Raw genomic sequence first — 26,730 nt, 5'->3', positions numbered from 1 at the left:
CAAAAATTGATATTACTCTAAGACTTATGAAGATCTGCCTTCCGCCTATGGAGGGTAGAGGTAAGGAGAGTCATCTGTGTGTATATGAAAAAGTGTCGTCAAAATGTATTAAATTAGGATGGCGCCACATTTGCATCAGGGTATGGAGGGTAGAGGTAAGGAGAGTCATCTTATATGGGAGAAAAGTTGAAAAAGTGTCCAGTTGTTGCGCTAAATAACTTATTTAGCGCAACAACTGGATAAGATGACTCTCCTTACCTCTACCCTCCATACTTCCGCCTCTATAGCACCACGGACAATACAGAAAAAAAGAGTACTTTAAAAAAAAAAAAATTAAACTGTTTTTGGTTTTGGGGGTTAGTTAGAATTTCAATACTTTATTGTTTTTAAATTAAAATGTGATTTTATTTACAATAAAATGTAATATAAAACTTGTAAGTTATATATATCAAAATGGATTCTAAGTATAGTTCAGTTGGCAGGGAAAAAGAGCAAAAAAGCTCGGACTTTAAAGTGAAAAGATTAAAACTTACGTTTGACAATAACTCGAAAATTAATAAAGAATTGGAGGAAAATACTTGTTCTAATGGCATAATTGAAGATAGCAGTAAATTAAATTATAATTTTCAAAACGATGCCTTAGAAAATTTGCAAGAAGCAAGAAAAACACTACCTGTCTATCAGGTTAGAACAAGGTATGTAATTTGTTTAGTAGTTTTCATATTTGTTAGTACTTTTCCATCATTTTTAAAACTGTGGAACCTCCAAAAGTACCTACATATATCTTAGTGGTTATTAGTTAAAAGTAACATTAAATTATTTATAATTCACTGACTTTTCTTATTCAATGTTTAAAATGTGTTCAAACCAAAGCCAACCTAGGGAAAATTCATGTAAATAAACATTGTAATGTTATGCAAGCCATTTTCAGGGCTTTAGGAAAAGAATTCAAACTGATTTTGCTTATCTGATTTTATAAAATTACAAGAAATTAATTGGTTTGTCGAACTTAACATATTATGTTTCTTTTCTATTTGCAATTTTCGATTCTTACTGAGCAGTGAGCATGCTGCGAGTTGCAGAACAAAATTTGAAACAATGCTTTTAAGTATTATGTTATTAAATAACCCTTAACCCCTTCTGATTGTGGGAGGATACATATACAGTTCATAATTTTTTACAGACTCTTAGAAGAGATAAGGAAACACAGTACAATGATATTGATTGGTGAAACTGGCAGTGGTAAAACCACACAAATACCACAGATAATACATGAATATAGATTAGAGGGTAAAGGCTGTATAGCTGTGACACAACCTCGTAGAGTGGCAGCGATTACCCTAGCTTTACGTGTTGCAGCAGAGACAAATAGTGAGATAGGATCAATTGTAGGGTAAGTCATATCTTTTGTATAACTTAAAACACCTTGTAATCTAACTCTGCTCTAATCTGCACAACTAGTTGGAATCACCATGAATTTAAAACAATGCATATTTTCTTAGTTAGAATGTGACCACTGCTGTTAGCAGATTATTTTATATAGATATCTCAGAAAATTTTAAGTTTTGTGTATTCATTAATTTGACTCATTGGAGCATAAAAGTATCTGGAAAACGTTGAAGAACCAAGGAGTAGCCAATAAATACATTAGAATCCTTAGAAACATATATACTAATTGTACAGCCCATATCGAATTAGAAACAGTAGGAGAACACTTTCCAATTTGCAAAGGTGTAAGGCAAGGAGATCCACTGTCACCAAAAATATTCTCAGCGGGTTTCGAAGAAATATTTAGAAACATGGATTGTCAAAACTATGGAATCAAAATTAATGGAACATTCCTGAACCACTTACGGTTCGCAGACAACTTAGTACTTGTGGCTGATAATCACGAAACTCTACCGAAAATGTTACAAGAACTCTCGGAGAGCAGTAAACAAATGGGACTCACAATGAATAAAACAAAACAAAAGTTATCACCAATGGTACTACTAACGCAATATCATTAGAGGGTGAACACATAGAGTATGTTACGTCATACATATATCTTGTCAACTCATTTTGTTTACCAAACAAATGGATCAAGAAATAGAAAGAAGAGTAACAAATGCATGGCGAAAATACTGGTCACTCAAAGAGGTCATGAAAAATAGCCAATATCCAATGTCATCTAAGAGAAAACTCTTTAATCTTTGCATACTTCCTGTCCTGACTTACGGATGCTAAACATGGGCGCTGACACAAAAAACCCTCCAAAAAATCAGGACTTGCCAACGAGGTATGGAACGCAGCATGTTGGGCTTCACAAGAAAGGATAGGAAGAGGTGCAAAGACTTAAGAGAAATCACTAAGCTTGAAGATGCTGTCACCCTGATCAAAACGCTAAAATGGAGATGGACAGGGCATATGCTTCGGGAGAAACGCGAGAAATGGACCAAAGCTTTGACTGGGTGGGAAGTTAGGGATGGGTCAAAAAGAAAAAAGGTAGACAAAGAAAGCGGTGGGTTGATGATATCAAGCAGATGGCAGGCATACTATGGTCAAGGAAAGCTCAGAACCGGCACACATGGAAACACCTGGAGGAGGCCTATGCATCAGGAGACCCGCTGATTACTATTAACTAAAGTGCGAGATATTAGTGTTAATAATTTAAATTTACATAATGTACATACTGTATATCAGCAATAAAGGCTTTACTTATTTATTATTATTCATTAATTTATTTAAATATTGCAGATATTTTCGAACATGAATTTTGTCGCCATCATCATCATTAGTGCCTGCCTTTGTTGTAATAACCGCCTGAAATAATGGATTTGACATAAAAAAAATCCAGACAGCTGTTTTCATAATGCATACATTATATAAAAGTGATATTTTAGGGGAACAGTGGTACGTTTATACATTTAGTATTTTTTTTCAGATACACAGTTAGATTTGAAGATATGACCAGTCCTCGGACAAAGGTTAAATACCTGACAGATGGCATGCTACTCAGGGAGGCAATGACAGACCCTTTGCTGAAGAAGTATTCAGTGATAATATTAGACGAAGCTCATGAACGCACAGTAAATACAGATGTCCTTTTTGGTATTGTTAAACTTGCACAAAAAGAAAGAGACGAACAGAAAAATAATTCATTAAAGGTACACATATTACATTTCATTTAAAAGAAGCATAATAAACTATGCTTTTTTTATGAACTGTTTACTACATTATCATTGGATGTCTAGGTTTGTCTTAAACACTATGCTAGATATACCACATTTATGAGAATTTGTAGAAAATTACTTGTTTTCCTTAGTTACTTTTATTCAACACTATTCTACAAATATAACACAAGCTATAATTTTTATCAGGTCATTGTAATGTCAGCAACAATGGATGTGGATGCTTTTAGAAAGTATTACAACAATTGTCCTGTCATATATTTAGAAGGGCGGACCTATCCAGTCACTATTTATCACTCAAAGATAAAACATGAGGATTATCAATATGCTGCTGTATGTACTATATTCCAATTACATGCAACCACACCAGCAAAGTAAGTTTTATTTTAAATTTTAAAAGTCACTTGATTCCAATTGGAAATGAATTGCGTGGAAAGTAGTTTTATGTTATGGGAGTCAGATCCAACACGGATAGCATAGGCAGGAGACATTCTTCTCCCCTGGTAAAGGATAAAAATGTATCTTCTACCACAGCTTTATTAACGTTGATAGCATTGGCGCACTAGTGGAAAAATACAAATAAACGTTAATTATATCCCTTGTCAAGGAATATAATGGGTGATAATGTTGTTGTCTCCTGCTCATACTAGCCGTGCTGGAGAGGTTGGGATTAGCATATTATTGATATACTAACCATTCCTGGTATTAAGCAACAAAAAAAAAAAAAAACTACACAACTAATAATAACAATTTTCCTTCATTGCAATTGATTAATTTGCACTATTGTCTCTAACTAGGCTATACTGTCTTCAAAATAACTAAATCTTAATATAATAATAAATAAATATTTTTTTAGCCACGATTTTCTTGTTTTCCTCACTGGCCAGGAAGAAATAGAGACAGTCATGAGCAATATAAAACAAATAGCAAAAGTAAGTGCTGCATTTTTTAAACAAAAAAAAAATTGTTACATGTATAAGTATTAACCTATATAAATTATATGTATTACAGCTTTATAATTTCAGGAAGCTAAAGGTCCACCAATCAAAGTGTGTCCCTTATATGCAGGGCTGCCAGCATCAAAACAACTCCAAGTTTGGAAAAAAACTCCATCAGGAATGAGAAAGATTGTGTTAGCCACCAATATTGCGGAAGCATCTGTAACAATTCCACAGATAAAGTGTGTTATAGATACAGGTGTCGTCAAAGAACGGTAATATTTATTTTATAGAAAAACTATACTCAATGCAAAGTTTTTGTCATTGGTTGGCTGATGCGACAATTTTTTTTTATATTCACAATAAAAAGGCAATTGTCTAATAATTAATGCTTGACATCTTTTATCCTGGAAATAACGAGAAAAGTGCAATGCTGTTCAACATAAAAAGGAATCTGCACGTTTTCAGCTCTAGGTCAAAGTATTTGGTTTGGCGTCTATGAGTTAGTATGTCAGGACTTTTAAATATATGTATATGTAGAAAAAAGTGGTGATCTTTCTATAGGGCTTCAGGGGGCAGAGTTCATCGAATCAACTTTAACAGTTAAGTGCGTTTTTAATTTAAGCAATCTAAATATCACTAGGTTTGAGGGCGAAAGAAAACTTTGTGACGAAACCTGCATGCCTGGGAGTTCCCCATAACATTCTCATAGGCTTGTGAATTCTTATCTATCTGAACTTGGTCAGCATAGTGGACTATGGCCTAAACTCTTCTCAATATGAGAGTTGGCCTGCGCCCTATAGTGGGCCGTAATAGTTATGATATACATAGTACTGCTATGATGTGTTTTGGTTCAGAGCGACACAATAAACATTTCTTTTGTTAAATAATTGATTGATGTATGTAGTTATGTGTAACAACCTTAAGAACAGCCAACAGCGTTTCGTAACTCTTAAGCTTTAATTGCGCAATCGGTGACATTGCGCCCATTGTCTTCAGACCACCGACGGGAATTCTGGAATCGGGATATAACATTGTTCAGTCCCCCACTTGGCTCCATAGTTAAATTGTTAATTTGTTATAAGTTTTATTTTAAATTAAAGTTGAATAATCATTTAAAATCTTTCTTTTTAAAAACGCCTAAATACGCTCTCGAAATTTGAGTATGTCTTCCTAGGACCTGGTGCACATCGACGGGCGCGGAGCGGTTGCTTGTCCGCCCGTGTTCCCAGGCAGCGGGCTGGCAACGCGCGGGGCGAGCTGGACGTACGACCGCCGGCGCCGCTTACCGTCTCTTCACTGCTGCTGAATTTGCTGCAAGACAACATCACAACACTCCAGAGATCGTCAGGTAAACGAACTCACGTATATGAAATCGACTGGTGTTCAGGGAGTGGTATTTAATTCAAGAAAAAAGTCACAATCAGACTCAAAGGCAAAGTAATACTTCTTTATACAGATAGGCCCATAGATGGCACTCTTATGCGTACACTATATAAAAAAAATTACATTGTAGTGAGACGATGGCGATAACTACATTGGTATATTTTAAACTAAAGCTACGAGGGTTACAGACGCGATCTCTTCTGGGAAGAAGACCACGAAAAACTCAGCCGGAATTTTTGTTATCACCATCTCACATTGTGATTAAAAACTAGTTTTCAATTTTGCGGGTATTTACCATTGTTCTGCGGCAGTCGTAGTCCGGGTTATGCGATAGTAGTGCTCTGCAGAGCTATTCTGCGAGACTAGCATTACACCCGTCTAAGTTCGTTGTGGGTTCATCTTAGACAATTTTTTACTGCTCGTTGCGTGGTATGTGTATAAATTGAAAAAAAATTCACGCGCGTGTCAAGGCTTAAAGTAGGTCATTCAAATCACCGCCATTTTTATTCGATACTTCTATGCGCTTCCAAAAAAAAGCTGTTTAATTGAATATATTTAATATATAAAATATGTTTAAATAATTAAATCAGATATTTTTAAATCTATTTTATATTTATAATTATATTTATCAAATTCCATAGAAAATATATAAACAGTAAAGGGGTTAATATTAATATTCTGTCGAAGTACATTGGAATCTTCCAACCATTGAATTAAGAACATGCAGAATCCACTTTCAGCCATTATTGCATGCAGTGCATTGTGTCCAAAAACAGTGAAAACTCACGCCTCACTTAACACCCGCGGAATATTTTGATATTTTATGGTGCACGCTTGGACCATTAGAGGTAAATTAATTACTGACAACTGCGAAATGGTATGAAGTGACTAACAGTTTGTTCGAAACCAATCAAAAGTGGAGTAGTTTTTGATGCTTCAGTATAAGTCGTATACACGGTTGCATGTTCTTAATTCTGTGCTTCTAAAGAACATATTCCAGTGAATTTTAATAATTTCACTATACAAAATATATACTACTACAGTAAATAATTCTTTCATTAATAGTAAATACTTAGTTTATTTATAAACTCAGTAATGGATGATATTAGGATACTAGGACAGGCTGTTTTAATGTTAAGAGTATGTTAACTGTTTCAACATCTATTCGTGGTTTCATATTTTGGGAGTATATAAAGTTTTGTATGCAACAATCACTCATAAGGTACTATTATCTACCCACAATCGTGTTTTAATACCCCTTATTATACAACAGGTGCATAAACTTTTATTATATAGATAGGACTGAAAATGATCTTGTAGGTAATTGAAGATGTTTAATCATATGATTTGTTCTAGATGTCCACTGGCTTCAACGATGTTAATGCTGATAGCAGCGGGAATGGACCCCAGTAACTTTCCTTTATTGGACTCACCGCCGAGAGATTCAATAACAGCTGCACTAGTTCTGTTAAAAGAAATAGGTAAGTTAAAATGTTGTTATTTATTTTCTGCTAGTGGTTGTCCGCGTCTTCCGCGTCTTCCACGTCTTCCGCGTCTAAGTTGGGATTCGTAAAATGTTGCCATAAAAACTTTAAACCTTATTTTTAACCATTGAGCCTCAGCGTTACTACCGCCCTTTGTATGTCTCGGCTTTCCCCAGTCGATTTCTCCATCCATCTCATGTCCTCCCATTCTCACATGCCTTTTTGCGTCTCGGTCACCCTGCATTCAATGCAATTTTGGCCTCCCATGAAACATCCAACCGCCAGGTTGTGTGACACAAACGTCGTTAATCCGGGACATTTTATTCGTAAATTTTGTAATAGACCCGACGTCCATTTCTTATTACGTCAGGGTCACACATTTTTTGGTTGGTGTCGTTTGTCGATGTTTTGGATACGGGCAGCCTACTGAAGTTTTTATGAGTTGAACAAAGATTGCTTCAAAAATTCAAAAAATTCAAAATTCATTTATTTCAAGTAGGCCTAACATAAGCACTTTTGAAACGTCAACGTCTCTCTGTGTGTAGTGACTCTACCACTTCACCAAAGATGATATATGGTTGGAACTGATAAGCCGAAATCCACCCACTTCTACGGCACTGTAATGGCCGGTAGTACTTACAATGGACTATCTCACTTCTACATAGTCACGAGTTCAGGCGCACGTCAAATCCGTACCTTGTCGGTCACACGACTACTCGATTGACAGTTACCCGTCTACTTGTGTAAGTGAGACAACGTATGTGTATCTATTAATTAGATACAAACACTACAGGCATCATATCAAAAATTGCAAAGCCTACTTAAAGTTTATCCTACTTAAAGTCCAGTACTCACTACGGTAGGCCAATATGATTTTTACAAGGGTTTTGTAAAACTCAACCTTAATATGCCTAGTCTTAAGATTAGACTTGCGTGTTTTACGAAGAAAACGCTTTACTTGAGTTTTAATTAAAATTACGATGATTTAATGCCCCGATTAGAATAACATGGGACAAATTTTCCCAATTTAGGGGTAGATTTCTATGTTAACCTCTGCCTGCCTGTGAAAGTCCCGTTAAAACCGGTCAAGTCGATTTGACCTTAAATCTAAACACAACTGATGTTATGGTTGTCACTGCGTATCTATTTATTAAACCTCGGGGCAGTATTTATCTACGGGGCTTTATTAATCTCATAAAACAATTGGAAATGACGTTTTTAAGTGAATACTGAGTCGTGGTAATGCCTATCAACCCCCTCTCAAATAGTTTCGAAGAAATACCTATCAAATTAGGTTAATCTGCACATTAACTACTCCAGTCTCAAATATTCGAATACACACATTATTCGAACAGCTGTGACATACTTAGATTTTTTTGCCACTAACGTATTACACTCACTTTAAATATACAATTTAGGTATATCGGATAGACAAGTGTGATATAAGATGACAAAAACTCATCGCTTATACATGATAATACTACGAATGAATGTCGAGGTGTGGCGAATAGTTTCGATATTTTGCTCCTATGAAGGCAATTTCATCTCACATCATTAGTCACGGACCCTTTTTAATGTAAGCAACTTCGCGAACCGATTCGCTGTCTTTACGCTAGATTGCGATCTATTGATCAAAGTCCAAACATAACATAAATGATTCATATTAATTAATAAACTTGTTTAACAAATAACTTTCTCAGCGGGTAACATAGGCTATATCTATTTCAGAAATAATAAGATTTCAGCCTGAAATAATAGTAGTATTTGTAACGTAATCTACGTACGGGAGGGCAAGTTTTCGTCTACGAGTAAGGCATCCACATAGCCAGTATAATGCTTAGTAACAATCCTTTACTATCCTTAATCTTAGGGACAACATTATCACCATTGGGATCCAATTACCGGCCCAATACAGGGCACGTGTCATATCCCATAATGAACTTTTTAAAGCAATTTTTTAATTAGTTTAAATAATAAAAAGAGATTTAAAAACATCATGAGTGTTAAAAATAGTGTTTTTTTCTCAACATTAGTATATTTATATTCACTTATAAAAGCAATAAGGAATAAAAAAAGTTACATTTTAAGTTGGAGAATCACTCGGTGTGCGTAAACTGACAGTAATACCCACCTCAACGCTTCGCGTGCTTGAGGCGCTTGAGGCGTGCAATTGCTTAGAATGCACATAACTTAGAAAAGTTAGAACTGCGTGCCTGGGATTTGAACGCTGCCCCCAAAAGTTCAGCCGATGTCCTAACCATTGGGGAATCTCTGCTTTAATATTACAGTACGCAGTGCTTTTATACAGATAATTTAAACTGGAAAGCAGAAAGATGCGTAGCAGGCTATTTATGTTTATCAATGTTCACAACACTTTTTGCTTGATTAACTAATTTGAAGGTTTATTTTTCTCTTTTTTAGTATTAAGGTTTCATATAATTTACAGGTGCCATAGATAATGAAAATAATCCAGAACTGACTGTGCTAGGAAAGAAAATGACAGCTTTTCCTATCGATCCGAAATATTCCAAGGTGCTCTTGTGTGCACCCGAGTTCAACTGTTTAGAAGAGGTAACTATAAGATCAATACATGAAATGCAAGGTTTCTTAGTTTAGCTTCCGAAGCTCGTAGTAAAATAATTAATTAAGATGTTATCAAAGCCTCATCCTATAAAATATTAATATATATAAAATAAGAAAACATTTTACTAAATTGTTTAGACTTAAGATTTTTTGGAAATAAACGATACAACTAATGTTTAGTCAACTATTGTAAAGACTATGCGAAAATATAACATTTATATAAAGTGTATTGTTACTAGCTTTAAAACCATGTACGGGAGCTATGGTGATACGCTCGACCGTAACAATAGAAAGATTTTCCTCCGAGCGGGTACTCAAGCTCGGGGACCGAGTTCTGAACATTCTGCACGATGCTGAATTTTTTGTGACGCTATCTACTTCGGTAATGTGGAGACCGCTACAACCAGATTCTTGAAAACCCCATTCCGCTATTTGGATAAAAATTTATGTCCGTATTCACCAACGATGAACAAGGCATTGCCTGAATAAGTAACGCCTAATCTAAGGAGATTCCGCCGTTCTCCAATAGTTACCACCTATGAGTTGGTAGAACTTTTCTGTAGACATCGTCTAAATCATTAGGCATTCCGGCGATGCCGAGGTTTAGTGAAAACTGGCATGGCTTCATGATTAAATAGAAATCGTTCAGTACTTCAAAATAAAGAGTAGCCTTTGGTATACGCGGGGCTCTAAACTATCTACATAAAATCCAAACGTCAATCGTTTGTGTAACAGACCGACTTTATTAGTAAATTAAAATACACTAAAAACTTCACAAGCCTATGAGAATTCCTTCAAACATAGTGATATTTAGATTGCTTAAATTAGAAACGCACTTAACTCCGAAGTTGAAGAACCCTTGAAGTTGATTCGAACTCTGCCCCCTGAAGCCCTATAGACAGATCACCACTTTTTTCTACATATATGTTACTTTTTTCGTATAAAGATATATTTTAAAGATATATTTTATTTACCTTAACTCATCGACGCCAAACCAATTTCTTTGACCTATAGCTGAAAACGTGCAGATTCCTTTTTTTATGTTGAACGGCATGCAAAACTTTTTCCCGTTATTTCCAGCATAATAGAAATTATCATATATAATTATCATAATATACATATAAGATATGGAATCGGTTCTTAACAAAACTGTAATACTCGTATTAGTATAAAATATGAAGATGGAATAGTGCTTAGTGCGCTTTAATACGAATGTTCAGTCATATAATTTTTCCAGGCGTTGAGTTTGGTCGCAGTAATGTCCAGTGAAAATGTGTTTCACACGCCATTACACAAGAGGGAAGAAGCTCTGAAAGTGAAACAAAAATTTATATCGCCTCTCGGTGATCATATCACGCTTTTGAACGTGTTTAAAGCTTTTTGCAAAGCTCCGTTAAAAAAGGTATGCTGAATTATTGTTATTTTTCATTCAATTCCTTTATTTATTTATTAAAATTGGATCTCTCATGTTCTTTAGGTTAATGGCCATAGTTTTAAAGAAAACATTCGTGGCTCTATGGTACTGTAAAATAGCCCGTATTCGTAATGATATTGATATCGAGACGAGAAAGACATGCTTGAATCAAGCAGTAGTACAGACGACTTCCCCTACTAGGTAGTAGGGGAAGTACCGCCGCGATGCTTTTTTCTGTTGCCGATGAGGAGGGCGGTACTTTAAATGATGTTTTTTTTTTTTGCTCTGCGAAGTGTTTTCTTTTTTTTTATTCCACTACAAGAGACCCGTTGACTGCAATCTCATCTGGTGGTAAGTGATGACGCAGTCTAAAATGGTAGCGGGCTAACCCTTTAGGCAGTATGGTTGTCATAACCCAAATTGGTTTTAACGCGACATCGCACCGGAACTCTAAATCGCTTAGCGGCATGTCTTTGTCGGTAGGGTGGTAACTAGCTACGACCAGCGACCAGACCAAGATATGGAAAATTTAGAAATTATAAATTTCCAAATGACCCCTTCCGGGAATCGAACGCGGGACCCAGTGGAGGGTATGCACAGGGTATGCAGATGATACAAAATTAAGACAATCTCAATAAGGGTACGCTTTTTATAACTCTTATTATGCCTATCCTTAAGTTTTTTATAACTCGTATTGGAGATTTACTGCATTTTATATCACCTGCATACCCTCTATGCACGCCACTGCCGGGACCTCCTACTTAAAAGCATAGCGCTCACCGTTGCGCCAGGGAGGTCATTGATCTGTTTATAAGCTTGGTTTTACAGTAATCAGTTGGGCCATCTGGAGTTTAAAGTATTTACATAAAAAAACTGCAGCACGTTTCATACAATAATTTCCAATTAGGTAAAGTAACAAAAAATGGATTTCAAGCGTGGTACATTTCAGTGTTTTTAAATGACGATGAAGTTTGATATGTTTTCACTACTACAATTTTTATTTCAGTTGTCTTTTGTTCATTGCAGCAATGGTGCCGAGAGAACTATTTGAATCACAAGAACTTGACGTATGCTTATGAGATACGTCTGCAGTTGCTTGGCGTTTGTCAACGGTTGAACATGTCTATCAGCAGCTGTGGAACTGCTTTGGATCAGGTAATGTTGTCCCTGATCTAATTACAGAGATACTAATCGCTGGCCATTGACGATAAAACTTTAAGATATAACTATTTTAATTGTTTATTGCCCTGCTCTACTAAAAACTTATTTTTATGAAAAAAATAGTTATCTTTCTTTGAAAGTTAAGGAAGTGGAAAATTATACTGCTTGGACTAGTAATTCCTGAGGCGCTAATTCAAGTAAGCAAACTCTTTAGCTGTATACACACCTTCAGTCTAATAATGCCTCACTTTGGGGGAAAAGGCCTCCCCTCTCATAGAAGAGACGATTTTGGGGCATATACCCAGTGGCGGAATCTCCAGTGCGAGTTATAAAAAACGTAAGGATAGGCATTGTAAAACCTACCCTTAAGTATTTATAACTCGTACGGGAGATTTTCTTCATTTTATATCATCTGCATACCCTGTATGCACGCCACTGCTGATATACACATTACGCTGCTTCAACACGGGTTGGTAGGCTTAACGACTATTAACATAACTTATGATAATAGCCGAGAACGACGGTTTAAAGTGTTCTCCGTGGCACGAGGTTTGAAACCGTCAGAGATTTCTAAATCGCCTCCGCCCGTGATGGAACCCGGGATCTTCACTCATAGGGCCACAGCGCTCACCATAGCGCCAGGGAGGACGTCAACAAATTGTTTTAAAAATAATATCATATATGTTTTTTACAGTTATTAAAGTGCCTACTTAGTGGACTTTTTACCAACTGCGCGTGGGCACGGACCGGGGCCGGCGGCGGGGGACGTTACGTCACCAGCGCCGGAGTGGCGGCCATGTTGCATCCGTCGGGTGTATTGCATTCCATCCGACCCGCGCCCCCTGCGGTTTTATATTCAGAGCTGCTCCACACCAAACGGTCCTACCTCGTCACAGTGTCGGCGATACAACCGCAGTGGCTCCACCAAGTGGCACCGGAGTATGCCCGCCGGTGTCGGGCCAGTCGGTGACATTCGCACGCTGGCTTGAGACGCAGCAGATTCAATCTGCAGAAATATAAAATCACTTCGTGTATTTTGTATTTGAAAATTAAATTCACTCCGTACTGAACTCTATGTGTAAAACTATATTGATATATTTTTGTTAATTTAATAAATGTTGTTACTCTATGAAAGTAGGTATACACGCAGATTCTTTGTAAACGATCTTTTCTTATAACAATTTTCTATTACATGGTTCTAAAAAAAATATAGAAAAGTAGCCTACGTCACTCTTCTGTCAAGTCTTTAACTATTTCTATGAAAAAAAATCTCCTCCACCTTTTTGCTCCGTTGCTGCGAAAAAGTAGGACGCAATAACAAACGCTTTCGCATCTCTAATATAATATTAGTATCATTTGTGATTATGGATTTTGACATATTGAAAACCTAACTTTTATAATAAACTTTATAAAGTACATCTCTAGGAAATGCCAAATTATGTCAATCCTTATTATACAGAGTAACTTTAAATAATCTTACCTCGTCAGTTTTTGTTTTGTATGTATAGTTATGTACGCTAAACGTCGAATTTTATATATGTTGATATATTGTACAGTAGATTAATCGTCTAAGCCCGTTGTACTTAAGAATTCTCTGAGCCAATTTGAGGAAAAAGTGTCCTTAGTAAAAGAAATGCACGCTAGCAATCGTAAGTCGTTTTAAGGACAATAGGTTAGTTATAGCGTTATCCGTATAATATAATAGTCAAGCGTAAAAACATTGTACAAAAATCCGACTAACAAATAAATCAGCGCCATCTCATAGAATAGATGGGATCGCAAGTTGTATTCCGTTATATCCTACTGTCAATGTGGCAGTACGTAGCGCGTTCACATGATGCTTGGTCTTTGGACATTTTGGCACCAGCTGCCATTTTGTATTATCAATGTCTAGCGTGGTTACGGGTAAAGAGAACCGTATCATATTAGAAACAAGTCTAAGAAGAGCAGCTGTAGGAAGCAAATTACAACTCAAAAACCCACCAAAATGGCGCTATTGTAACAAGAGGGAAAGACACGATTTCAGCTGTTGTAAACAGAAGTGAAGTGAACTGAGCTGAATTGAAAAACTTAACATATTTGGTTATGGTTTCCTCAAGTACACCCTGGACTCGATAAAACTACAATATATAAAACGTAACGTTAAAGTAGGGTAAACATACCTAATTTTATAAAGTTTTAAAGTTTTTCTTTCCATGTTTCATTTACTGTCCCTACTCTAAAATCATCTGGCTTTATCTTTCATATCAACCCACCTGGGCGCCACCTTTAACTGACCCTTTTTCATACGCAGAGATTGTTCTCTTTATCTCTACCCTATCAATGACCCAGTCCATTCGCATTAATGAACCTCTATGTTAGTTTATCGAGTTGTATGGGAGAATAAGGTTTTATTTGGATGTAAATTATTTCCTTTTTACAATTACACTACATTATTTGATATTCAAAATGAATAAAGTTCATTCTACGAATTCTTGGTTGCTAATCAAAGTTGATAATCGACTGTATATCCCTGGTGTAAAGTTTGTAGTTGTGTTTGCAAACATTTTCACAGAATTTGTTATTACCGCTATAACAAACAAGAAATAATAAAAAATAAAGAAAGGTTAAAAATTGAATGGGCTATAAAAGCATACAAACCACGTGCTTTACAAAACTCACTTATATTTAAAACTTAACAATGGTTAGAGATTAATGTATAACATAATAGGTATGGAATATATAATACAACTAATTATGTGGCACCTTTCACCATCATCATATTAACCTATTACCGCCCTATTACAGAGCATGGGTCCCACAATGAGAAGGGGTTAAGGCCGTAGTCTGGCACCTTTATCTTAGTTATATTCTCGACGGATTTGTTTGCGTTTGTGATTACAGATTGCTAGTTTTTTTTTCATAACATAAAAAAATATATGTACAAGGAGATAATATATATAGGAGATAATTCACTCCTGAAGCCATATACCAGTCTAATCTTTGGTAAAGTGGACCAGTTTGATATTAAAGGTTTTGTGTGTGTAAATTTGCTATCGTTTTCTAAAAAAATCATTGGACCAATTTTATAGCCCACCTTCCTTTACTTATTTGTCACTTGTTAATTAACCTGGTTTTATAGCTTGGGGTACATTCTGGATTATTTTATTGTAGTATAAGTATAGTATTTTGTTGACTAATGACTTTTATGGTAGGTAATTATGAATGTTAATATTCCGATGGTGACTCATTAGTATACCGTTTATATGACTGTCTAGGGAAGCGTTAAATCATGTAATGCACTTCTCCGTTTGTATAGAATCGTTCCTGCATAATGTTTGTACATTATCAATCCATTACCGGTCCACTGCAGGGCACGGGTCTCTCTTAGAATGAAGAGAAGGTTGTAGTCCTTAGTACACCCTCCTCTGGGAAGGGTGTAGGCCGCAGTCTACTACTTACTCTGGCCAAGTGCGGATTGGTAGACTTCACACGCCGTTGAGAATATTATGGAGAACTCTAAGGCATACAGGTTTCATTGCGAAGTTTTCTTTCACAGTTCAAAAGTCTTAAAAACTAGGCTATCACCGCTTCAATTGTTAGCGAGTTATTTAGCTTCGGATTTTATGGACTCGTATGTAGCCATTACTAGTAAGCAATTGAAACGAATTTACCTAACTTCCTAATTGTCTTTCTGTGTGTAATTTGTATTATATAGCTAAATCACTTAACGTAGGTGTCAAGCCAAGTAAGCTACCTCAAAACACGGGCTATCTGTAACAAAAATATTTTTGAAATTAGTGTGTTTCATAAACAAATCAAACTATTCAGCTTAAGAGTATATAAGGTTCTAAAATATACTGTGTTAAATATGTAAATTATATTCGTGCTACGTCCTCGAATTAGTAACGTACAAATATTATTTAACACATGTAGTACCGCATAGGTGTCACCACTTCAGCACTGTAGTTTAGAGTTTTTTTTTTTTTTTTTATTATACCCACAAAATGGACTACCTCCTTTACTCGCCTCATAGCCGCTGCTCCACCGCTTCTCATTCGCATTTTAGTGCTCAACCACTTCAGTTATTCAGTATTTCGCACGTGTTAAGTATATAAGTAACTATGTCGAAACGTGCAAACGAAAGTAGTTTGGAATTTATAGTGAAGAAATTAAGAAAACTAGAAAAGGAAGTGAAACGTTCACGACAAGAAAAACGTGACTCCTTCACGTTAAGTTCTACATCGTCATCAAGCCAATCCTCGGAATCTTTGTCAAATTCATCGAGGTCAGCCACTTCTCAGGGAATTATTGCTATTGGTAAGTACCTAATTACCTGCAATTATAACGATAAAGAAAAAACTTGAAAATGTATCAAAATTCTCTGCGGGGTTATTTCAAAACATTCGTTCTACCCTTACATGCTATGCTACGGTCTAACTAAAAATGCATCAGAATAGTCTCAGGGACTATATCGCCGCATTTAAATTACTAGCCGTAAATTGCATAAATTTTAAAAAATGCATCAGATTAGTCTTTAGGACTATATCGCCGCATTTGAATGTTAACGGCTGTGATAAAGCTTTGTTTTTACAAATTGCATCAGAGTAGTCTGTAGGACTATATCGCCGCATTTGAATATTAACGGCTGTGATAAAGCTTTGTTTTTACAAATTGCATCAGAGTAGTCGTTAGGACTATCTTGCCGCATTTGTATCCCACAATAATTTGGGCTTATCTTCCATACCTTGTTTTAGGTGAAGAAGCCACCTCGATCCCTATGGATCACAATGATACAATTCCTCTCGAACAACCGACACCAGTGGAAAATAATGAGCAAAACGTTGTATCCGATAACGTATCGGGTGATCCGATCGCATCGAGCGTTCATGATGAAGGTGCTGCTAATGCCGAAATCCTGGATATATTGGGTGCAGACCCATCAGTAGCTATCGAATATGGGCCCGATATTAATAAGGATGTGGCAACAAGATTTACCCACGTGGCAACAGTGGGTTTAAACAAAGATGTCCGTAAGGAACTTTTGAAGAAATTCTTAGTTCCGGGGAACTGTACAAATATAGCTGCACCACAACTTAATGCCGAGATTAAGGCCACAGTCTCTGAACAGGTCGTCAAAAGGGACAAGGCTATTGAAGCACGTCAGAAGCAAATAGCAGCCGGCATTTCATCACTCGGAAAAATAATATCGGATCAGCTATGTGCCACCGAGAAAAACAACGATTTGATCAGAGATCTGATGGAAGTTAGTCGAATCTTATGCGACATCCAACATTCCGAGTCGGAAGCACGGCGCAGCTTTGCACTGTATTCGGTCAAGAGGGAATTAAAGGACCAGTTGTCGGCTACTAAGATTGACAAATTCTTGTTCGGAAGCAACTTGCCGGAGACCATTAAAACAGCGAAGGCTGTTTCGAAATCTAGCTCGGACTTAAAGCCCGAAATTCCCAAGAAACCAAAAGCTTCCACATCGGCAAATACATCTGGCAAGAATTTAAACTGGAAGGCGAGGGCCGCGACTCGCAGGCAGCCGACGGGCCCGCCGCCGCGTCACCATCCGCCTGCCCAGCTGAACGTGCCGCCTCGCGGGAACTCGTCGCAAGGCTACACGCAGCGACCCAAGCAGACTCGCCGCCAATAGACCCGGTACGTTATGCTAGGCGCCTGGCCCATTATTATAAGCAATGGTCTTTGATAACCTGCGACCGTACCGTCTTGTCCTGGATAAAGGGTTATCAAATAAAATTTGATAGACCAGTTCATCAAACTTGCTTGCCCAAGCCAAATATATTTACGGATGCTGAGAAACGTAATGTGATAGATACTCTTCAAAATCTATTAACAATCGGAGCAATTTCTGAATGTGAACCATGTCCTGGGCAATTTGTATCACGTGTGTTCTTGGTACCGAAACCAAATGGAAAAATGAGATTTATCTTAAATTTAAAACCTCTCAATAAATATATTAATACACAACACTTCAAATTAGAGGATATTCGTACGGTCCTTAAACTTATATCCAAAGATTGCTATATAGCAAGCATAGATTTAAAGGATGCATATTTGTTCATTAAAATTCATCCGAACTCACGTAGATATCTCCGTTTTATAATTAGTGACAAAATGTACGAATTTAATGTCCTACCATTCGGAATTTGTACGGCGCCATTTATGTTCACAAAACTGATGAAGCCGGTTGTAAAGCTATTACGCTCATGTGGGTTTATATCATCTATATACTTAGATGATCTATGCTTAGTTGGCTATACTTACCAGGACTGTATGCAAAATATTGAGGCCACTCAAAAGTTACTTTTGGCATTGGGCTTCATTATAAACGGGGAAAAGAGCAACAGGATACCTTCAAAGTCTTGTAATTATTTAGGTTTTAATATAGATACCAATAAATGGCGATTAAGCTTACCAGCACAAAAACGAATTCGTATAAAGTCAGAACTCCAAACCATCATAAACTTAAAATGCTGCAAAATTAGAAAATTTGCCAAGCTATTAGGGTTGCTGGTCTCAGCATGTCCTGCAATAGAATACGGGTGGTTATATACAAAACAATTAGAACGCTGTAAGTTTCTTAACTTACAGCGTTCCGGTGATAATTACGAAGCATTCATGACTGTGCCACAATATTTACTACCAGATTTAAATTGGTGGGTGAATGCTATTGACCATTCGGATCATAGAATCATGAATGACAATTATGTATTAGAGATATTTTCTGACGCCTCAAAAACGGGGTGGGGAGCAGCATGTAATGGTCAAACCGCTAGTGGTCGCTGGTCTTTTAGTGAGAGTCTACTACATATAAATCTTCTTGAACTTTTAGCTGCGTATTTTGCACTAAAAATATTTGCAAAAGGTTTTTACTACTGTCAAATATTACTTAGGATTGACAACACTACTGCAGTGAGCTATATTAACCGCATGGGCCGCGTTAAATACCCTCACTTGAACAAGGTCACAAAGGACATATGGCAGTGGTGTGAATCTCAGAAGATAATTATAGTAGCCTCATATATTAAATCGAAGGATAATATTATTGCTGATAGGGAATCTCGTCAAACACACCCTGACGTTGAATGGGAGTTAACGAACTTGGGCTATCAAAAATTGAGGGCAAAATTTCCAGCCCCACAAATTGATTTATTTGCTTCCCGAATAAATAGTAAATGTGATAAGTTTGTCTCGTGGTATAGTGACCCTGATGCCTTCGCAATTGACGCTTTCACATTAAACTGGTCCCAATATTTATTTTACGCCTTTCCACCTTGCGCTGTTATACTTAAAGCGTTACGAAAAATCGTAGTAGATAAAGCTGAAGGAATAATGGTGGTACCTTATTGGCCCACTCAACCATGGTACCCTTTATTCATGCGTTTGCTAAAATCAGACTTAGTCAAGTTAAATTCTAACGATGTTGTAATACCTTGTTCCAGCAATGGCAACATCCGAACCAACATTACCCTGGTTGCCGGGGTCTTATCCGGACTGCATTGCTACAGCGATGCGTGCCAGTCTCAGCCGTAGAAATTATGATGGCTTCGTGGTCAAGTAACACTCTTAAGCAATATAATGTTTACCTCAAACGTTGGTATGACTTTTGTACGGAAAATTCAGTAAACATTTACGAACCATCAATTCCAATCGTTATAGAGTTCCTCACACAGATATTTAATAATGGTGGTCAATATAGAACTATAAACAGCTACAGAGCCGCTCTCTCCTTAATTGTTGGAAATATGTCGGATGATGATAGAATCACAAGATTTTGTAAAGGGGTTTACAAGCTAAGACCACCATTACCTAGGTATAATACCACGTGGGATACAAACATAGTTTTAAATCACTTAGGCTCTTTGGCTCCTAATGACAGTCTGACACTAGAACAGCTTTCAAAGAAATGCACAACTTTGCTCGCTCTAGTTACAGCACACAGGGTGCAAACGCTGTCTAAAATTAAAACTGATCAAGTAATTATTTCTAATGATCAAATAATGATAAGAATTACCGATTTGATTAAAACGTCCAGAGCGGGTACAAGACAACCTATCTTGTACTTGCCTTTCTTCAAGGAACGCTCAGAAATATGCCCTGCAGAGACGCTTATTGTATACATGGACAGAACCAAAAACTTACGAAATTCTGACAAACTATTTATAAGCGTACGGAAACCTCACAATTGTGTTTCACCACAAACGCTCAGCCGATGGATTAAGATAGTGGAATTGACGTCTCTGTGTTTTCGTCCCACAGTACCCGACACGCCTCAACATCCATGGCGTTTAAGCTTGGCGTCAATTTAGATATTATAAGACAGACAGCTGGATGGAGCGGCAGTTCCACTACCTTTGCAAAGTTTTACAACAGGCCGATAGTTAATAATGATGATAACTCGGCCTTAGCAAGAACACTATGTTCACTTTAATTAAAATTAGTCACATTTTTAACATGTTAAAATTTTTAATGACTACTCTTGTACGAGTTCCTAATACTTTCTTGTTAATAATAATAAATGAAAAATTTGTTTCTTTCATCATTCTTATTTTATTGCTCCGTTTCCTCCACGACTCTCAACATCTACATGTGTTAAATAATATTTGTACGTTACTAATTCGAGAACGTAGCACGAATATAATTAATGATTAAACGAACTTACCTGTACGTGAAGTTCTATCATAATTATATGAAGTGCTACGTCCGAAGAATTAGTAACACCCGCCCTCCCTATTAGCCCAGAATGTTGTGGAAACGTCGCATTTATCTAAACTAAATGAGAAGCGGTGGAGCAGCGGCTATGAGGCGAGTAAAGGAGGTAGTCCATTTTGTGGGTATAATAAAAAAAAAAAAAAAAACTCTAAACTACAGTGCTGAAGTGGTGACACCTATGCGGTACTACATGTGTTAAATAATATTTGTACGTTACTAATTCTTCGGACGTAGCACTTCATATAATTATGATAGAACTTCACGTACAGGTAAGTTCGTTTAATCATTAATTATGTCTTAGGAACTAGGATATTATTTTTTATTATTAAATATAATGTAATTTTAAAATTTACTTTTCTTTCGTTAGTATAAGAAAGCATTACCATTTTATTGCTATTTTAATTAAAAATCTTTTCACAAAATTAACTTAAAAACGAAAACACCTAGTCCGGTGATTTCTTTAAAAAATATTACCAGGTTTTAACTACTTTTTATCAAATCGATACGTAATACCCGATAAAAAAAATGAAATCTGTAAAACCCGTCATATTAGATTGTTATTAATTCATAGTACTTTTATGGCGTTAGTAGAAAGAAGTATTTTAAAATCGGTTTAGCCATTTAGGAGGAGTTTAGTGATGGAACTATTATTGTACTTTATATATTAGTCACAGAAATTCTGCTCCTCCTTCTTTCTCTGAATCCAATATAAGTGATACTTTCTAGTGGTAGCATCCTACCCTTTTCAAGTAGACTTGTATATAAAATAAAAAAGGACCGATTAAAGTGCAATATGTTTGAGTAGTAATGTTTATTAACGGCTGCGAGAAACAAAATCGTTTTGTAAATTTGTTTAAACCCATAACTGTTTTACCTAAGGCAAACTGCGAACAAATTTTAGGGTTTGGCCACCTTAAACGGACAGGTAAGGGTATTTTTTATACAGAGTAGATGCCTGACGCATACCTACCTCTCGGTTGGGGGAAACTGAATGGTTATGTAGGGCTTTGCACTCACTATAAACTAAAAACCTATAGCATAGAGTACAGGATGCATTTGCGTATCCACCGCAACCCCGCTAGGTTTTGGTCTAATTGTCACCCTCCAAAGAGGCGCTCGCGGAACATGGCTCACCAGATGGGTCTAAGGAATGTCTTAATATCTTTGTAATAAATGTACCTATTCTTTATGTAACATAGATATTAAATACAAAATATTTTAATTTTATCATGAAGTTTTTATTTTATTTTATTACCTTTACCTATCTCGATATCTTGATAGTACCTAATTTACTACTTAGCAAATTGAATACATAGGCCTCTAAGGGTCTTAAGACATTTAACACATAATAAACCAACAGCAAGCACCCATTAAGTTTTATGTGGTAGTAAAAGACGACAAGCCGGCAGACCTCGCCCTTCGATGTCATTGTGCTTCGTTTCAGATATATCCACTAAACCGTTTTGTGACGGAAATATAAAATTCTTTATTAAAGAAGTCATCTTTAGTCTCCATAAACATGGCTTAAGAACGGAACGTAAAGGCAGCATAATATTTGGTTTATAAATTGAAAAAAAATCCAGAAATTTGTAACCAGCGCTGAAATTTCTTTTTAATTTTAGCTCCGCGAACATTTGAAAGGAGCCGGTTACCGGATGAGACTAGAACGGAAGTAGGTATATTACATCAAAGTATGAACACATCACATTTGAAATTGCTTTGAAGGAGTTAAATCGCCAAGAAAATATAGGTAATCCCTTTTAAAAGGATTGCTCATTTCTTAAAAACTGCGTTATATAGAATGTAATCTTAATTTTTTTACTGTTAAGTATAAACTTTTTCCTTTAGCCTTAATCAACTCCAATTAATTCCGCTACGCGAACTTCGAAGATGAGGGGTAGAAAATATTTTTTATGATAACTATACAACTTCGGAAACTACAATGATAAATAAATGTAATAAGTAATAGATTTTTATATCCCATAATTATATGGAATAAGCAAATGAAGCCTTTTCACATGATAATCCATCAGTCAATCATAATTACTTACTTTAACAGTCCTCCTATTTCTGGCAATATCTTAATTCAATACTGAATTTGAAACTACTTACTTATTCTCATAATATTTTCTCATCACTTGCGCTATAACACGCCAAATACCCATCTTTATTTGAAATCCCAAGATTGAAGGTCGCTGGAAATAACCGAACCTATAGGTTTAATTTGCACTTATTAACTGGGGACATGCCCAGTACCTAATATATGTGAAGAGATAGAGTATTGTGACGCCTTTCAAGTAGTTTGCTGATATCATTTATGATGACGCAGTCAAGAGCCTTATGGTGGTAGAGGGAATTTGCAAATTTATAATTTCTGAATTTAATCTAGTCCGTTGGGAGGTTTCAGGCGTGGCTATTTACCACCTTACTGACAAAGACGTGCCGGCAAGCGATTAAACGTTCCGGTACGATACCGTGTAGAAACTATAGAACTGTCATACCTCTAACAGGGTAGCCCGCTAGTATCTTGGAGTGTATCATCGCTTTGGTACCATCATGTGAGATTTCTGTGATGGGTTGACTTGCAGGGAAATAAAAAAACATCGTCCACAGCGTCGCAACAGTTTTAAGAGGCTATATAGGTCCAGATATGGTCTTTTCTCGCCCAGCCCGCCTGATTCCTCTGTCACATGATTCCTCGGTCTAAACGGCTTCATTGGAACTTTATATGACTAGGTATACTTATCTATTTTTGCTTTAACATAGCACAACACGGTTTCAAAGGGTGTTTTTTTTTATTACAATTGCAAACAGAAATTTGAAAGCACCTTCATAAGACTTTAATACAATCGGTAACACAACCAGACTGTTGAGAACAACAACCACAGATAATAAAGTGATCATTTAGAAGAGTTGCGGTTGTCCATCATGTTAGTTTGGAACTTTATATACTTAAGTGATGAGAAAACATCGTTTCTATTTAATCCAATTGTTTAAAGAATGCGTGCGGTTGCGGTGCGTACCAACAAACGTCAGCTGAAATATCTTTCCACTACATAAAAAGAGTGCCTAGCTATCGCACGCGTGCTAAATCTTTCTACCGCAATTTACACGCACTGCAAGGGTACGCAGGAAATTTATCACCAAAATATATAAAGCCTTTGTCCACACTATTTCAGCGTAGAAGCTGCCATAAAAATTCTGCTTTGTTGACAGAGATTACCTCAATAGATTAGGTAGGTAGGTAGGCAAGTAACTTCTTCTCGGCTTATGTGCTTTATGGAGTTAAGGCAGTGTACCTAAGACAGTGTACAAAACGTTAGCTACTTGCTATGCTCTTTTAAGGGTGCTTTCTAACTACTAGTAACTAGTCATCTGATCAAGCATTAATTATACATTTTCAATATCTTTATATCTATTAGTAGCTACAAGCAATAACCCACCTGCGACTTTGGATGCGAATGACCGTTTAGAAAGTGTAGGTATGGATACGAAATCGTTCAAATAAGCATGAGAATGACATGAGAAAAAGACCAATTTTTTAATTCTTAATGTAGCCTGGTTATCTAACAATTGAATAATCATCCTGTTATTACAAATCTCTATAAGACAATTCGATTGCAGCTAATTTTAATATATATTTTTTTATAATGATGGGTTTGTAGACTTACTACGGTTTACGATATGCTACGATAAATAGTTACCTACGCTAATAAGCTTCCGTGTAGGAAATAATTAATAATACATAATAATTAATAAATAATTATATACTCATGGCAATCATATTCATAGGTACCTTGAGAGAGCAGTCACTAAAGTCCAAAAGTAACCTCATGCTTAGTAAGCACAAAGAGAAGTTAGAGTGACAGATCCACCTCGTCATTCACTTCTTATTATCTAAAAGGTACCTGTCTTCAGGGAAAACTAACAATTTCCTACAAGGAGCAGAGCTACAACAATATAATTAGTTTTGTTTGAGTATTAAGATACCTTCGTCACAGTAAAGTTAATAAATCTTATCCAAGTTACTCCATTATTATCTAAAAACAAAGAAAGTTATTACTTTTATCCAAGACTGAGGATACTTTGATTTCAACCTGATACGTTAAAAATCTAGTAGGTATTATTATTTTTTAATTAAAAGGTAGTTATAAGACCTATAACTATGTGGTAAAGACATGGTAGGACAAAGATGGTCGTAAGAAAGAGTTAGGAGAAATTACGTATTTCGTGAATAGCATCAATATATATTTAATGAAAAACATTGGAAAGATAACAATAATATTTCTTTCCGTAGAGAGGATATTATTTTCTATTCTGTAACCATTTTGGGGAGCCATGCGTATTTGGATCACGAACTCGAGTTATAAAAAATGTCGAGTAAAATGAGAAAAGTCCGGAGTGAAGCCAAACATTCCTCTGAAAGTTCGGGTAATGGATGTCGAGTCCAAATATCAAAGTAAAGCTTTTTCCATTTTTTTTAACTTTCATGAAAGAAAACTTTGTAATCTATCCCCTTGGCACTTGAATTTAAATTCATTTAAATTTTTAGGCGAAGCTAGTACAAGGTAAATCTACCTAGCTTGCTTTAGGGCTGAATTTTGCTTAGCAGCCTAGCTAAGTTTAGACGAATTTCATAGTATTGGATATGTGTTGCCTACATTATTTAATCATATGAACTCAAGCTTACATTGCGCGTTTTTATAAATGTATGGAAAGTTGTATGTTTAAAGTTGGTATGTACCTAGTAAACAAAAAAGTTTGTTGGCTCTCACTCAAGCTAGAATTTGGCAAAATAGGAGGAGTAAAAAAGTTTGTGCATTAAAACACGCAAAAACTTTCTACAATATGTTAGGTAAGTACTTAGACCTTTGTCTTGACTTGTGGCAGGTGAAGGAAAATATGCAGTTATTAAGTAATTGAATTCTGATATTTTTACATTTTACAACGATTAGATAACAATTTAAGTAGACACTATAAACAAAATGTCCATTAGTGACCGAGAGGATTTTTATGACTCGAACATTTACGTGATTGCCTTGACTCCGGACATGGTTACCATCCTTCCACGGTTTAACCGCGTTTGTCCCCTTATTGATGCGTGGGTGGTTTAATTATTTATTAACACTTATATCAAAACTTTCCTCTCTTTCATCTCTTATCATTTTCCTCATATAAGCATTTTTTTCGTGATTTCTCCGCGCCACGGCAAGTCGCAGAGGACCTACAATATATGTCATACTTGATAAAACACCCCAAGGTTTTTCTACTTACCGGCGTAAGAGGCGTGCCGGAACGGTATAGTTAATGGAAAACATCGTTTCCGTCACCCACAGTCCTCCGAAGGCAACAGGAATTACAAAAAAGTTAATAGGGTTCCTATCGTTCAGATAAAAGTTTCCGAGAAAGGAAAAATATTTATAAAAAAGGACTAACCGAATTAAAGGACAAAAAAATAAAAATTAACGCAAGCGTAGCCACGGGTAAAAGTCAGTACGAGATAAAGCTCTGATCTGAATATATAATATGCAGTTTATAAGATAATAAGTATCTCAATGTCATATTTTTTAGTTATAGACCACCATATTATGGTGACTATAGCTGTTAAACGGTCTACAGTCGTAAACAGACTGTAAGCAGTAAGGAAATAGGGGTGCGGTCGCGGTCTCACGCACGGAAATGAGGCAGTCCACTTGGTTTCCTCGTATTGCGACTACACGAACATACTTGAGTGTGGAAACTAAGAGCGACCCACGACCATCTTATTGCGTGAAGAGACAGTTAACTGTAAACGTCGTCTCAACCGAGATGGAAAAACATTTTCAAAGAAGTTCCATAAAGCCGGCTTGCGTTACGTAACGTAACTCCTATTA

The 26,730-nt window shown here is 36.3% G+C and overlaps 2 protein-coding genes across 2 annotated transcripts; both read left to right on the top strand.

Annotated features, from left to right (window-relative positions):
• Positions 1–361: 361 nt before the first annotated feature.
• LOC120637054 (ATP-dependent RNA helicase DHX33-like) lies at positions 362–14,325 on the top strand. Its single transcript, XM_039908653.1, has 12 exons — positions 362–695; positions 1,184–1,393; positions 2,924–3,146; positions 3,360–3,544; positions 4,027–4,102; positions 4,196–4,383; positions 5,286–5,459; positions 6,851–6,975; positions 9,425–9,549; positions 10,799–10,963; positions 12,002–12,130; positions 12,831–14,325. Exons 1-12 carry the CDS (start codon positions 454–456, stop codon positions 13,104–13,106), a joined length of 2,118 nt encoding a protein of 705 aa, XP_039764587.1. The 5' UTR covers positions 362–453; the 3' UTR covers positions 13,107–14,325.
• A 1,914-nt stretch (positions 14,326–16,239) lies between these two features.
• On the top strand, positions 16,240–20,550 carry LOC120636991. Its single transcript, XM_039908569.1, has 4 exons — positions 16,240–16,435; positions 16,873–17,381; positions 17,561–17,782; positions 19,588–20,550. The coding sequence occupies exons 1-4, from the start codon at positions 16,240–16,242 to the stop codon at positions 20,452–20,454; spliced, it is 1,794 nt and encodes a 597-aa protein (XP_039764503.1). The 3' UTR covers positions 20,455–20,550.
• The last annotated feature ends 6,180 nt before the right edge of the window (positions 20,551–26,730 follow it).

Source organism: Pararge aegeria, chromosome 3 (genome assembly GCF_905163445.1).
Source record: "Pararge aegeria chromosome 3, ilParAegt1.1, whole genome shotgun sequence".
Lineage (NCBI taxonomy): Eukaryota > Metazoa > Arthropoda > Insecta > Lepidoptera > Nymphalidae > Pararge > Pararge aegeria.
The sequence above is the reverse complement of the archived record's forward strand: the minus strand, read 5'-3'. Positions and strand labels throughout refer to the sequence as shown.